This window comes from Capra hircus, chromosome 5 (assembly GCF_001704415.2).
Source record: "Capra hircus breed San Clemente chromosome 5, ASM170441v1, whole genome shotgun sequence".
In the NCBI taxonomy this organism is placed as follows: Eukaryota; Metazoa; Chordata; class Mammalia; order Artiodactyla; family Bovidae; genus Capra; species Capra hircus.
In genome coordinates, this window is record NC_030812.1 from 78,348,292 (window position 1) to 78,364,153 (window position 15,862).

At 43.2% G+C, this 15,862-nt stretch overlaps 1 protein-coding gene across 1 annotated transcript in view; it reads left to right on the top strand.

Moving 5' to 3' along the window:
* Window positions 1-15,862, top strand: part of TMTC1 (transmembrane and tetratricopeptide repeat containing 1) — a 318,214-nt gene that overhangs the window by 10,763 nt on the left and 291,589 nt on the right. Inside the window, exon 2 of the mRNA XM_018048363.1 lies at window positions 15,380-15,557. Coding sequence (XP_017903852.1) covers window positions 15,380-15,557 — 178 coding nt within the window. The remainder of the gene's footprint in view (window positions 1-15,379; window positions 15,558-15,862) is intronic.

Consider the following 15,862-nt stretch of genomic DNA (forward strand, 5'->3'; position numbering starts at 1 on the left):
CCTGCTGAATTCTTGGCTGTGCCATTCCTCATCGAGAAGCAAGGAGAAGCTTCCTTCAACAAGAAAGAACCGCTGGTTTTTCCATGATATAGAAGGAGAAGGAAGGCAAATAAGAGACCTTGATCTCTTTCCATGCTCAGGCTATTAGATCATAGTGTTCTACTAGTTTGCTGTAAAGTTTTATTTTATTGAATGCTTCTGATGGTAATATAAACCATATGAGTGAAAGTGGGTGGTTTAAATGTCAGAGTTAAAAAATAGAATATCTTAATATGTGCAGCTGTAAGGATTCTCAACACTTTAATATTTGGATCTTGAGAGGTTTTTATTTATTTATTTTTTTTGGGGGGCAACACTTTGCAACTTTAAGGCACAAATGATATGCCAACCATGAAAGTCAGCTCTAGCCTCTATGCCCAGAACCTAAAAGAAATAGTGCATGTTCCTTTTGGTTCTGTTCCTTTTGATTTGACCTCTCTGGGCATTCATTTTGAAATAGTCTATTGCTACAAGACTGATAATCTTAAGACAAGTGAAGACTGTTTAGGATGTTTGACTAGATTTTCTAGGATGTTTGGTAATGGATGTAGGTGTAGCTAAGAAAAAATGTGATTGGAGGCAATGAAGATTTTTATAGAAAAAAATGAAAAAAAATGTTTTCTGAAAATTTCATTCCAAACGAAGGTTATCGTAGAAACCCCAAGAGAGGAAGGTTATGATCCTTGTCTGTTAGAATATGCTTTAGATGTAAAATAGACTTTAGACTACAGTCTGATGGTGTAGGAGGGAGGGAAAATGAGAGGAATATATTTCTGAATCATGAGAGTTTTTAATAGGTAAGTTCCTCAAATTGGTGAAGGTTTGGAAAACATCTTCTGAAGCAATCATTTCTGTTTTAATAAAAAATGTATTTTCTATCATCCTTGGGAGCTACAGTCAGCTTTTTCAGACTTTGATTATGTAATCTCCCCACTTAAAAGGGGGATGAGGAATGCTAATCTTGCATCAGTAATGGCCTTCTTCCTTTTACAAATGATAAGAGATGGCTCCTGTTTGATCTGACCCTGGCCACACCCAGACCTATAGTCTTCAGTCTCCACCTCATTCTCTCTGTGTTACCTTGTAGAGTCTGTATTCCTGGTACAGACCAAACTTTGGCTCCCAAGGGATTTTGCACTTGGCTTCTTCTTCCTGGAATGCTCTTTGCCCAGGTCCTTGTATTGCTTCTTCTCTCACCACCTTCAGTCTCTGCTCAAACGTCACTTCATCCCAGAGGCCTTCCCTGGCCACCTGATCTGAAATAGCAGGCACTCCTCCATGTGCCGTCCTTACTCTCAGACTCTCCTGCCCTCTTTGCCTTGGTAGCCCGCACTGTTATCTGGCATCATGATTTATTGCTGGTTTTTGTGTCTCCTCACTACTGTGTGAACTCTGTGAGGTTTATCTTAAGCATCTGGAACAGTGCCTGACATGCAACATAGATAGGAGCTTGGTAAATTAATTGTTTAAATCATGTTTGTGAATGCCCAACTTCGTCAGGTAAATGTTTAGGTAGGTAAATATTCAGGTAATGATTTAGGTAGAAGGCAATGGCACCCACTCCAGTACTCTTGCCTGGAAAATCCCATGAACTGAGGAGCCTGGTAGGCTTGCAGTCCATGGGGTCACTACTAGTCGAACACGACTGAGCAACTTCACTTTCACTTTTCACTTGCATGCATTGGAAATGGAAATGGCAACCCACTCCAGTGTTCATGCCTGGAGAATCCCAGGGACGGGGAGCCTGGTGGGCCGCCGTCTATGGGGTCGCACAGAGTTGGACACGACTGAAGTGACTTAGCAGCAGCAGACACAAAAGCAGAGGCATTACTTTGCCAACAATGGTCCGTCTAGTCAAGGCTATGGTTTTTCCAGTGGTCATGTATGGATGTGAGAGTTAGGCTGTGAAGAAAGCTGAGCGCTGAAGAATTGATGCTTTTCAACTGTGGTGTTGCAGAAGACTCTTGAGAGTCCCTTGGACTGCAAGGAGATCCAACCAGTCCATTCTAAAGGAGATCAGTCCTGGGTGTTCTTTGGAAGGAATGATGCTAAAGCTGAAACTCCAGTACTTTAGCCACCTCATGCGAAGAGTTGACTCATTGGAAAAGACTCTGATGCTGGGAGAAATTGGGGGCAGGTGGAGAAGGGGACGACAGAGGATGAGATGGCTGGATGGCATCACCGACTCGATGGATGTGAGTCTGAGTGAACTCTGGGAGTTGGTGATGGACAGGGAGGCCTGGCGTGCTGCGATTCATGGGGTCGCAAAGAGTTGGACACGCCTGAGTGACTGAACTGAACTGAGCACCCTTACATGGCTTCCCATGTGGCTCAGCAGTAAAGAATCTGCCTACTAATGCAGGATATCCCTGGGTTGCGAAGATCCCTGGAGAAGGGAATGGCAACCCACTCCAGAATTCTTGCCTGAAGAATCTAATGGAGAGAAGAGCCTGGTGGGCTATAGTCCCTGTGGTCACAGAGTCGGATATCACTTAGTGACTAAACAATGGCAACAACACCCTTAGAGGGAAAATCTGCTGGACTTATTTCTTGGCTTATGTATCATTTTCCCTTCCTCTATCAAAGACAAAAGTGGAATTTGCTGGACACACAGAGAGTTGCAGTGTGTCCTACTTACTAGGAAGTGAAGGGGCAGCTCTGATCCTGAAAGGGCTCCAATGGCTCTGCTGTAACCTGCTAAGACTGTGACCCTCTGCGGGGAATGACATCTTTAGCACTTTTAAATCATGAGCTTCTTTTGTGGCAGCATTATGGTTGGGGGGGGGGGGTGCTTGCTGTAAACTGGACACAATTCTAGCAAACATCAGAATTACACGGGATTCTCTCCACACCCTGCTCATGGAGACCCAAATTCCTCCATGCCATTGTCCTGCTATCTGTAATGAAAGGCCATTTTTTTTTTTTTTTCCCAGTTAATGAGTTAGACAATGAAATATCATTTCTGGTTGGATTAAATGGAGTATGCATGTGTGTGTGTGTGCTAAGTCACTTTAGTCTTGTCTAACTCTTTGCGACTCCACAGATTATGGTAGCTCGCCAGGCTCCTCTGTCCATGGGATTCTCCGTGCAAGAATACTGGAGGGAAATGCCATGCCCTCGCCTCCTCCAGGGGATCTTCCCGACCCAGGGATCAAACCTAAGTCTCATGTCTCATGCATTGGCAGGCGGGTTCTTCACCATTAGGGCCACCTGAGAAGCCCGCATGGAGTATAAGGACCTGAAAATACTTTCTTGAGGGTGCTATGGTTAAGTGGGAGAGACTTCCTCTTCCCCGCAGCTGTGCAAGAACTTGTCTGGCCTTTCCCCAGATTTCTGGGAAGGAGCTTCTAAACCATTTGAGTTTCCAGAGTGATAGGAGTGATTTTGTTGTTCATGGGGACTCCCCGGGACCATACCTGAGTTTATGCTAAGGAGGAGTTGACTCACGGTGGGCCTCCAGATAGCTTTAGAATGTAGCTGGTCCTGCTGGAAAGACTAGTCTTATGATTAAAGAGTTGGGACTTGGAGCCAGATGATTTTTGTTTCTAAGCCAGGCTTGCTGGTAACGATGCTGTGGCACTGGCTTTTGAGAAAAGGATGTTGTTGTGAGGTCAAGCAGCAAGGAGACAGCAAGCAGGGTTCAGGCTTTTAGGGTTAGTGGAGGAGGGTCGGTGTGCAGAAGCCCTGTTGGGTGGTTTGGATTGGAGGACTTTATTACTTGGCTACTGATGCTAAGCTGTGATGATGGGGTGTCATACTGGATCTTCCTGGACAATGGATCGTTCACTTCTGAAAGGTGTTCAGGTTGCAGCCATGTTCCTGTCCTTTAATTCCCTGTTGGGGCTTGGGGTGTAGGGTTGAGGACAGAGAAACTTTGGTTCTGGGTGTTATCTGAGGTCACAATTTTCTCCTCAGAGCATGCCTCAGCTGCATGACTTGTGGTTTTATTCTGTTGTCTCTGAAAAACACCTTGGTGTCTTGTTAGAAACAGCATGGGCCCAGTATGAGTTAGTTCTGCAGTTACAGTATCTAGGAAGGCCCTACCTTCCAACATCTGGGAAGGGAAAGGGGTGCTGAAGTGGCCAGTGATGGAATCAGTTAGCTTCACCATTGAAACCCTGGTTAAGCTTGGTTATGATTTCCTGGTCGGCAGTTCCACATCAGTGTGCTGAGGGGCTGATGTGTCCTGAAGACATGGAAGGCTCGTGCTTAGGACCCTTTCAGACTTGGCCCCATGGATCTTTTTTTTTCTATCAGTTTTGGCTCATATCTTTTATATTAAAACTGTAATCATAGAAGAGTATCATGCTTGGAGTGGGAGGTAGGAGGGAAGTTCAAGAGGGAGGGGACATACATATACCCTTGTTGTTACATGGCAGAAACCAATACCATACTGTAAAGCAATTATACTCTAATTAAAAATAAAGAAATTAATTAAAAAAATAAGTATTATGCTTTCCTGAATTCTATGAGTCGTTCTTACAAATTGTTGAATCTAAGGGAGTCGTGGGAACCCTTGAATTTGTGGCCGGGAGGTCAGATGTGCAGGTGGTCTGGTGTCTGAAGTGAGGGAGTCTTGGGCAGGGCTGTATCAGATAGCTGGTGTCTGAATGGCATTGCATCCAGGAACTCCGCCAAACATACATACCTTGAAAAGAAAGAAACCCATTTTCTTAAAATTGACAGGTCAGTTATAGTTATACCTGTATTATATTTGGTGTTGATCTGTTAATTTTTTTTCTTTGCGGACTCACATTTTCTGGGACTTGCTTCCTTCTATGGCCTCTGATCTTCCTGCCCTGTTTCCCCACCCTTTCTTTGACAACAGTGACTGTGGCCTCCTCCTGACCAGCTCCACGCAGCCTGGTCCTTCCCTACAGCTTCCTCAGAACTGGAGTGGGAGGCAGGGTGGAGGGGGTCTATTTTGCCTTTGCCTCAGGGCACCATCTCCTCTCGGCACTCTTGTTTGCACCGGTGCCTGTGAATCACATCCTTTGGTTCTTTAGAGACATGAAGTGATGCTGATTTGTTGATTTATTCCTGGTACTGGAGGGAATGCAGAAGAAAAGCAACCAAAATGATGAAGGGCCTAAGGGACAGGCCTTAGAGGAAAAATGAGAAGATCCAGATGTTGTTGTTTATTGGCTGAATGATCTAAGAAGACCATGGGAAGCACTTAGAAGCATTTGAGAGCTGTAATGAAGGCAGGAGATGAGAAGAAGAAAAAATGAGTGCTGAGGGAGGAAGACAGGAGAATGGGCTGTGGAAAGTCACCAGGGAAGTGTGGGAGAAGCCATCACTCGAGACACCACAAACAGAAGATGAGGGGTACATTTAGTTTTTTCTTTCCCCTGTTTATGGTTTTTACTGGAGAAGAATGTATGTTATGTTATGTTATTGCTGAGAAACCTGGATTTTTTTCTGGTAAACATAGCAACCATATGCAGCTTTCCCTTAAGCTTTAAGACCTGAGCATTACAGTTCTGAGTATCACCTGTCTTGAATTATTGGGTTGCTTAGGGCAGATCTCTGGGCCACCTCTCACATCTACTGGCTTAGAATATCTTGGGATGGGATCAGGGAATCAGCAATTGTAACCAGCACACTAGTGATTCAGAATCCCGGGAACAACTGCAACTCAGTGGGGCCTATGTTTAATGAGGTTGAGATGCCAAAATCTGCCTGGCATAACAGAGAAAGGAATCCAGAAGCTCGTTGAGGTGGGAACGTTGAGGTCCATTCATCACATCGTCTACACACACATTCCTGGTACCCCCTATCCTGCATCCCCTGAGAGGGCAAAATGCTTCTCTCTGCACTGAGGTGTTGAAAAATACGTAAATAGGAGAGTGCCTGCAAGGTTGGGAAGCTCTGTGGCACTTCTTTGCTGTTGGCCAAGTGTGATGTGGGATATGCTACCACTGCAGTGGGATTTCTGACTCCAGTGGGGTTGAGGGGATGCTGGAGTTCCAGAGGCTGGGTGGCAGAGCTTAGCGGCCAAAGTCTAGGTGAGAGCATTGACATGGCAGGTGCAAGGATGTGGTGAGAACTGGGACGTTATGACCCACAGGAATGGTGACATGAAGTGGGCAGGCAGCCCTCTTAAATCTTACTTGACCTATTTGTATAACCAGGAAAATTCCAGGTTCAGGGCCCCAAACTAGACTTGAGTCACCACAAAGGAGAGCCAAGACCTCATGCAGTTTCCATACCCTGCCAGTTCACTAAGGTATGGCTCTTTGACTGAAATAGAGTTGGGGTCCCCTTGAGGATGGACCCTAGTATATTCTCAAGTAGAAGTCTCTTCCAGAGATATACCTGCTTTTATTTTCTTCTAAATCAGAGGTGTTTTCCAAGAGGAAAATTAAAGTGATGGGCTTTATCTGGAGCTCTAGTCTGTGAGAGTGTGGATTTAGTTCAGTTCAGTTGCTCAGTCATGTCCGACTCTTTGTGACCCCATGAATCGCAGCACACCAGGCCACCGTGTCCATCATCAACTCCCAGAGTTCACCCAAACTTATGTCCATTGAGTCGGTGATGCCATCCAACCATCATTGCATCCTCTGTCATCCCCTTCTCCTCCTGCCCTCAATCTTTCCCAGCATCAGGGTCTTATCCAATGAGTCAGCTCTTCACATCAGGTGGCCAAAGTATTGGAGTTTCAGCTTCAACATCAGTCCTTCTAATGAACAACCAGGACTGATCTCCTTTAGGATGGACTCGCTGGATCTCCTTGTAGTCCAAGGGACTCTTAAGAGTCTTCTCCAACACCACAGTTCAAAAGCATCAATTCTTCAGCACTCAGCTTTCTTTATAGTCCAACTCTCACATCCATACATAACTACTAGAAAAACCATAGCCTTGATTAGAAGGAACTTTATTGACAGAGTAATGTCTCTTCTTTTTAATATGCTATCTAGGTTGGTCATAACTTTCCTTCCAAGGAGTAAGTGTCTTCTAATTTCATGGTTGCAATCACCATCTGCAGTGATTTTGGAGCCCAAAAAATGAAGCCACTGTTCCCACTGTTTCCCCATCTATTTCCCATGAAGTGATGGGACCAGATGCCATGATCTTAGTTTGCTGAATACTGAGCTTTAAAGCCACCCTTTTCACTCTCTTCTTTCACTTTCATCAAGAGGCTTTTTAGTTCTTCACTTTCTGCCATAAGGGTGGTATCATCTGCATATCTGAGGTTATTGATATTTCTCCTGGCAATCTTGATTCCAGCTTGTGCTTCTTCCAGGCCAGCGTTTCTCATGATGTACTCTGCAGAGAAGTTAAATAAGCAGGGTGACAATATACAGCCTTGACGCACTCCTTTTCCTATTTGGAACCAGTCTGTTGGTCCATGTCCAGTTCTAACTGTTGCTTCCTAACCTGCATACAGGTTTCTCAAGAGGCAGGTCAGGTGGTCTGGTATTCCCATCTCTTTCAGAATTTTCCACACTTTATTGTGATCCACACAATCAAAGGCTTTGGCATAGTCAATAAAGCAGAAATAGATGTTTTTCTGGAAATCTCTTGCCTTTTCCATGATCCAGCGGATGTTGGCAATTTGATCTCTGGTTCCTCTGCCTTTTCTAAAACCAGCTTGAACATCTGAAAGTTCACAGTTCACATATTTCTGAAGCCTGCCTTTGAGAATTTTGAGCATTACTTTACTAGCATGTGAGATGAATGCAATCGTGTGGTAGTTTGAGCATTCTTTGGCATTGCCTTTCTTTGGTCATTCAGGTATGACTTAAACCAAATCCCTTATGATTATACAGTGGAAGTGACAAATAGATTTAAGGGACTGTATCTGATAGAGTGCTTGATGAACTATGGACGGAGGTTCGTAACATTGTATAGGAGACAGGGATCAACACCATCCCCAAGAAAAAGAAATGCAAAAAAGCAAAATGGCTGTCTGAGGAGGCCTTACAAATAGCTGTGAAAAGAAGAGAAGTGAAGGGTAAAGGAGAAAAGGAAAGATATACCCATTTGAATGCAGAGGTCCAAAGAATTGGAAGGAGAGATAAGAAAGCCTTCCTCAGCGATCAATGCAAAGAAATATAGGAAAACAATTGAATGGGAAAGACTAGAGATCTCTTCAAGAAAATTAGAGATACCAAGGGAACATTTCATGCAAAGATGGGCTCAATAAAGGACAGAAATGGTATGGACCTAACAGAAGCAGAAGAGTGTGCCTTACGGGGGTGCAAAACCAATGAGTCTTTTTCCCCCTCCTCACCCCTCCTCCTGTGACTGCCCGCTGCCACACTGTCTGACCCTGTGGTCTTGCCTGGGAACTGGTACCAGGAACTGGTGGTGTGTGCTGCATGTGCTCCCTCCCTTTTCTGGGTGGTTTTACAAGGAGGCAGAAGAGTTCAGATCAAGAAGGGGCTGTTTGCGTTTTATCTGCCAAAGTCTGGAAGGCTTTCAGCCAGGCAGACATGACTATTAAGATTTTTTTAGGAAAAAAGTTTTATTTCCTACTGCTTGGCCTAGTTTTAAATTAGAAATGAAAGTTATCAAATAAACTTAGAGATTATTTGAGTAGAAAGGAAAAGATGGTTTTTTTTCCAACTTCCAGCTTAATGTCAATTTATTTGTTCATTCATATGGCAGAAAGTGAAGAGGAACTAAAAAGCCTCTTGATGAAAGTGAAAGTGGAGAGTGAAAAAGTTGGCTTAAAGCTCAACATTCAGAAAACGAAGATCATGGCATCTGGTCCCATCACTTCATGGGAAATAGATGGGGAAACAGTGGAAACAGTGTCAGACTTTATTTTGGGGGGCTCCAAAATCACTGCAGATGGTGACTGCAGCCATGAAATTAAAAGATGCTTACTCCTTGGAAGAAAAGTTATTGACCAACGTAGATAGCATATTGAAAAGCAGAGACATTAGTTTGCCAACAAAGGTCCATCTAGTCAAGGCTATGGTTTTTCCAGGGGTCATGTATTAATGTGAGAGTTGGACTGTGAGGAGGGCTGAGCGCCGAAGAATTGATGCTTTTGAACTGTGGTGTTGGAGAAGACTCTTGAGAGTCCCTTGGACTGCAAGGAGACCCAACCAGTCCATTCCGAAGGAGATCAGCCCAGGGATTTCTTTGGAAGGAATGATGCTAAAGCTGAAACTCTAGTACTTTGGCCACCTCATGCGAAGAGTTGACTCATTGGAAAAGACTCTGATGCTGGGAGGGATTGGGGGCAGGAAGAGAAGGGGACGACAGAGGATGAGATGGCTGGATGGCATCACCGACTCGATGGACGTGAGTCTGAGGGAACTCCGGGAGTTGGTGATGGACAGGGAGGCCTGGTTTGCTGCGATTCGTGGGGTCGCAAAGAATTGGACACGACTGAGCGACTGAACTGAACTGAAACCTTCATTTAGAATCTACTGTGTCCCAACTGAGATGGATACAATGACAAAAACGTTTATTTCTAACAATGAATGAAAAATTATCATAACACTTGTGGGATATAGTAAATGAGTTTTTAAAAACTGATTAAATGCTGTAATGGAAGGACGTTCATGGTGGCATGAAACCTGAGATTGTTCTCTGCAGATGGTATTTAAGGCAGGCTGTTGTCAGGCTTCTGTGTGAACATTCCTGCTTATCTCACCACTGATTTTAGCTTTAGATATTACATTTTTCTTTGAGCTGAAGTCTGCCCCCAAGTAGTTGGAAGACCCCGTGGCAAATTATGAGCACTTGAACCACCTCAGTTGGCACCCAGGTATTTCCATGTGGCCATGGAGGCCCAGAGTTGCCATGTCTTTTAAGATTTGAAGAAAAGTTGGAAATTTTTATATGAAATCACCTGTTTTATTGTGTGTTAGCATGTACCAGGGATAGACACTGGGGATAAAGCTGTAAATATGCCATAGAGCCTTTCCCCTGAAAAACATGGTTTCATACCTGTCTGTCATCTTTCTGCAGGCTGAGCATTACCTCTTCCTCAAACCTACCTCCCTGAGACATCACTTTGAGACTCCCTCCCCCAGAATCCTGAAGCTGTCCTGTGAAGGTACTCTAACATTTAAGTAACACCCTGCGGGGCTGCTGCCCCGTGTTGGATATCACCCTCTTCCCTCTCCCATCCACAGGGAGAACGCCTCTATCTTCCTTATCTCAGTACCTGGTAGGTTCTCCTACTGCTGGAATTCTCATACTATGAATTACTTTTCTCTCTTTCTCCTACTATGTGATTAACTCCTTGGTGGCAGGTGCCATGTCTTCTGTTTGTTCCTCTGGGCCCTACATTATACCCAGCAACTAGCAGGTATTCAGTAAATATCTGTTAGAGTGCATTGAAATGAAAAATACTGACTTAGGCAGTTCCCTGACTAACTGTGTTGGTGCTTTGGTCTGTTTTGATAGCTAGGACACAGTAACTCTGACTTTGGAAGGAATGATGCTAAAGCTGAAACTCTAGTACTTTGGCCACTCATGCGAAGAGTTGACTCATTGGAAAAGACTTTGATGCTGGGAGGGATTGGGGGCAGGGGAAGAAGGGAACAACCGAGGATGAGATGGCTGGATGGCATCACTGACTTGATGGACACGAGTCTGAGTGAACTCCAGGAGTTGGTGATGGACAGGGAGGCCTGGTGTGCTGCGATTCATGGGGTCGCAAAGAGTAGGACACGACTGAGCGACTGAACTGAACTGAACTGAAAAACCCTTGGACAATACCGCATGTAGAGTTTAATCTGGATTGCAAGGATTTTGTTCTATTTTGTGTCTAAAAATGGGTCTTTACTGTTACCCATATTCAGTCTAATTCTGTTAGAATTGGCTATCAATTTTAGTCATTTAAGCTCTTTGTGAAGCTCAGTCTTCAGTACGGTTTCTCTCCTTCCCTGATACAGGCCATGTGCAGGCTTGGTTAGCATACACTATGGATTCATTTAAGCCTTTGATAAAAATATTGGACAGACCAGAGATGATATCAGAACACTGTGACATACCCTGGAGGTCTCCAGCCAAGGAGACATTGATTTAGTATTCACCAGTCTCGGTTAGCTCATATCTATTTTATTCTGTCTTGTATGCCAGGAGATTCTGAGAAGTCCTATTTAATGACATTGATAAAGATGTAACATGTCTATCACACCCCTCTCCAGAAGTTAATCAGTTAAATCCCTTTTTGTGAACCTGTAGTAACTCTCAGAATCAGATATTCTTTTTCCAGTGCCCACACATAGGATATATTCAAAACTTTTGTTACCATTTCATCTTAAGCTCACTTATCTATCATTTGGAGAGTTCAAGCTCCATCTTTTTAGATATCTGGGAAATTCTCATAACTAGATTTTTGGTGACTTCTCAAAGCTCAGATTAAGGTACCAGGTGAGGGACTTTCACACTGTTACCTTATCTCTACAGTGGTTCCCCATTCAGCAACTTATTTTTGCATTTTGGATCTAATTTAATTCATTTGCAACACCAAACGCTCACTCCTAATCAATTTCCAGAAATAATCTATATGGATAACATCTGCACATTTTTAGATATGATACATATAGACACATGGATGAGTCATACCTACTATTTTATATCATTTTGGAAGGGGAAAGGAGTGTATGTTAAGTATCTCATAAACATGTCATAGCATAGTAAAAACATCATCTTTAATGATGCTTTAACTTGTTAAATGGTTGAATAACAAATAAATTGGAAAAATAGCAAGTCCTTTGTCTTAAAAAAAAAACAGTGCTATTATTTGTAATCCAGGGTTATGATCTGAAGTATATCATCGGTGGGAATGTGCTCAGTCATTCAGTCATTTCTGACTCTTTGTGACCCTGTGGACTGTAGCCCACCAGGCTCCTCTGTCCATGGGATTTCCAGGCAAGAATACTGGAGTGTGTTGTCATTTCCTTCTCCAAGGAATAGAGAAATACATAAAGATGTATTAGATGTTTTGCCATCTCTGTGTTGCTATTTTTATAATTAACACAATCTTTGTACATTGACAGGAAAATTCCTCTTTCTTTCTCTACTTATACTCACAAGATTTCTAACACCAGATATGTGGGTTTACTCCCACACCTAAGAATTCTCTCACACTTGCTGGGTATCCTGGAGTTCAATTCAATTTGGACACTGTCTGGAGTTACATCAGACAGTTAACATCAGATCCCCCAGGTTAAGAGCTCAGTTCTGTAGAGTGCCTCCACTTCAGATGGCAATCACAAGTACTGGTCCTCAGGTTACTCACATTTATGTCTGACTTAGCCACAAGCTGGGTCTTCTCTGGTGACTCAGATGGTAAAGAATCTCTCTGTGATGCAGAAGACCCAGTTTGATCCCTGCATCAGGAAGATCCCCTGGAGAAGGGAGTGGCTACTAGCTCCAATATTCTTGACCTGGAGAATTCCATGGACAGAGGAATCTGGCAGGCTACAGTCTCTGGGGGGTCTCAAAGAGTCGGACATGACTGAGAGACTAACGCTTTTACTTTTTGGCTACAAGTTGGGGTTTCCCATGACCTCCCTCTTCAGACTTGATAATTTGCTATAATGGCTCACAGAACTCAGGGAAACCAGTCTATTATATAAAGAAGGGCGTGATAAATGGTGCAGATAATAGCCAGATGAAGAAATACATCGGGCAGAGCCTGGAGAGTCCTGAATACAGGAGCTTCTCTCCCTGTGGAGTTGGGTTCTGTCACTCTGATGGCACGTTGACATGTTCACCAACCTGGAAGCCTTCCAAACCCCATAGTTCTGGGAATTTTTTTGGAAGTGTCATTGTGTAGGTGTGATCAATTATTAGCTCAGTCTCCCTCAACTCTCCTCTTCCTGAGGATGGAGCTGGACTAAAAGTTCCAAGCTTCTAATCACGTGTGGTCTTTCTTGTGACCAGCTCCCATGCTGAAGACACCCAGGAGCCCGGTAAGAATCACCTTGTAAAGACAAAAGTCATTCTTATCTCCCAGGGAATTCTAAGAGATTTAGGAGCTCTGTATCAGGAACCAGAGCCAAACACCAAGTATTAGAACAAAAGGTGCTCCCAGTGCTCTTATCACTTAGGAAACTGCAAGGAATTTAGGAGAGTGGTGCCAGGAACTTGGGGGCAGAGACCAAATATTAAAACAAAAGATATTTGTAGCACCTTTATCGCTTAGGAAATTACAAAGGTTTTAGGGTCTCTAACCAGGAGTTGGGATGAAGATCAAAATACATATTCTTATTGCATCACAGTATCACATATGTGTGTGTGTGTGTGTGTGTGTGTGTGTGTGTGTGTATTTAAATACTTTTCTGTTTTTTCCTTACAGAAAATTTCTAGAAGTAGAATTTTGGGGCAAAGGGTGTGCAATTTGTAAAGCCTTTTATATATATTGACAACCTAGAGACCTATCACATATGAGATTGCCTGTTTTCTCTCACTGAGATGAATGTGAATGAATTTTAAATGAATGACTTAGCTGGTCTGGAAAACTCAGCCTGTTGAAGTGGAAACAGTATAAAATCAACGTCAGAGGAGTAGGCTGTCAGGGGACCACCCCCACCTTCCCCGAGGACAGGGACTCCGTCTCATCCTTCTCACAGCTCCTCCATCCTGTGCTTTCTTTCTTTCTTTCTTTCTTTAAATCTTATTTATTTATTTAATTTTGGCTGTACTGGGTCTTTATTGCTAAGCGGGCTACTCTCTAATTTTGGTGCAGACGCTTCTCATTGTGGTGGCTTCTCTTGCTGGGAAGCTTGGACTTTAGGGATCACAAGCTTCAGTCAGTGGGCTCAGGAGTTGAGGCTCCCGGGCTCCAGAGGCCTGGCTCAGCAGTTGTGGTGCACCAGCTTAGTTGCTTTGCAGCATTTGGGATCTTCTTGGATCAGGGATCAAACTCATGTCACCTGCATTGGCAGGTGGGTTCTTTACCACTGAGCCAGCAGGGAAGCCCCATCCTGTGCTTTCTGATTCCCAGCTGCTCTCTCAGCATGTGTAGGTCCTCTTGTCCTGGAATGGCAGGGATGCTGTTCTCCTTTCTTTAGCTGAACACACCAGTCCCCTTGTTCACGGCCCTTTCTTCTTTCCCTCTGAAGGAGGTATTTCACACCAGGTTCCAATCTTAAGCACCTCGGAGTGTGCACAGATGCATAGGTTTGCAGCACAGCTGTCTTGAATTTTGCACTGGGCCTGGAGTTGGCCAGCAATTCATTTTTTTAAGGCTTAGTTGGGACCATGATTACTTCAGTGGAAATGAAAATTGAGTTGATTAGTGACTATGACATTTAGATTCGTGTGTCCAAATAAAGCTTGAGATGTTTAAAATTCTGTAAATTAAAGCTGAATCAACTCAAGTGTTTAGAATATGCGTATGCCATTGCTAAAGTTGACTTTTAGATTCTCAGCTGTTTTTTGGCAAAGCGGAGGTAGCTGTATAAGAGAAGCAGATCAAGAGCATGAGGATAAAGATATGGAATTACAGTTTTGGTAAAATGGACTGGAGTCTAGATGGCTATAGACAGTACCACTTAGGGTGTGTGTATTCCCCCAAGAGAACCATTCCCTATGTAGTTACATTTTTTTCTATAACCTCACAGACTTATTTGAGGACATTATGTCCTATTCTTAACTTAAACGCTATGTTCAGAAGTCTCTCTGTGAAAGTGTTTAAAATTTTGAACAACAAATTTCTCTTCTCATTGTGGTTCTCTTTTTATTTTCTTTTTGTTGTAATCCTGGAATTCAGATTATGAGATTCTATAGGAACTGATGTTAGAGAACATTGAATACAAATTCTGAAATGCTATGCTCATTCTCACCCTTATATTAATAATTTCAGCTACAACTGGTAATGGTGGGTAGATACCCTGGAGATGCTTTGTGGGGTGGTAATTAACAATGATTCCTTGTACATAATCTAGAAATTTGCTTCCTGGTGTCACTGTGGGTGAGAGAACACAGTCGAACTTGGTTTATCCCAACTTTGACCATAGGTGCCAGTTTCTTGGTCTCTTTTTCATCGCTGGTGAGGACTTGCCTGTGAACACTCAGCTGCTTAGGAAGAGGTGTTAGTGAAGCAAGAGTGCTGGGAGGTGTTTGCACCAGCCAGGGAGTGAGGGAAAAAAGCGAGTGAGGGAAGAAAAGCATTCCACACCTGTCTGCCTTTTCAGTGAGGCCACCAAGTGTTCTGAAGTAATATCATATTGCATTTACAAAGATTTCTGCAGATAGAAAATTTTTTAGATAGGGAAAAACTTAGATATATAGAATAACCTGATAGTGGAATCATTTAAAAATAATTAAATAACTTACCTTTCAAAGTGATGGATTCCCTTTGCTTTCCTTGTGCTTACCTTCTGTTTGTAGCTAATTCAGTTTTTATTTGTTGTCACAGGCTAAACATCTTTTTGACTGGCATGGACCCATTCTACTTCCACGCAGCAAATGTCATTTTACACTGCCTAGTGACCCTTGTGCTGATGTACACCTGTGACAAAACTGTCTTCAGGAATCGTGGACTTGCTTTTGTTACGGCCTTACTTTTTGCTGTGCATCCTGTTCACACAGAGGCGGTGAGTGTCTTTGGGACTCAATGAAATAATTAAGCAAAAAAGTCATCTTTTTCTCCTCTCAAAACCGTGTGAGTTTAAAGCTCTACTGAAGTGTTTATCTTTATATATAAATCATTCTGCTTGACAACTTTTCTTTTTAAATGTTCTAATGGCCTTTATTGCACCTCCAGGACTTAACTGCTTTTCTAAATAACCACTGCCATTATTACAGGTAGTCATAAATGACCACAGTTCCTTATTTGTGGAAAATTTAAGTCCTAATGTGTTTTAAACAGCAAGGGGCATTTTGAGATGCTTAGCATGCT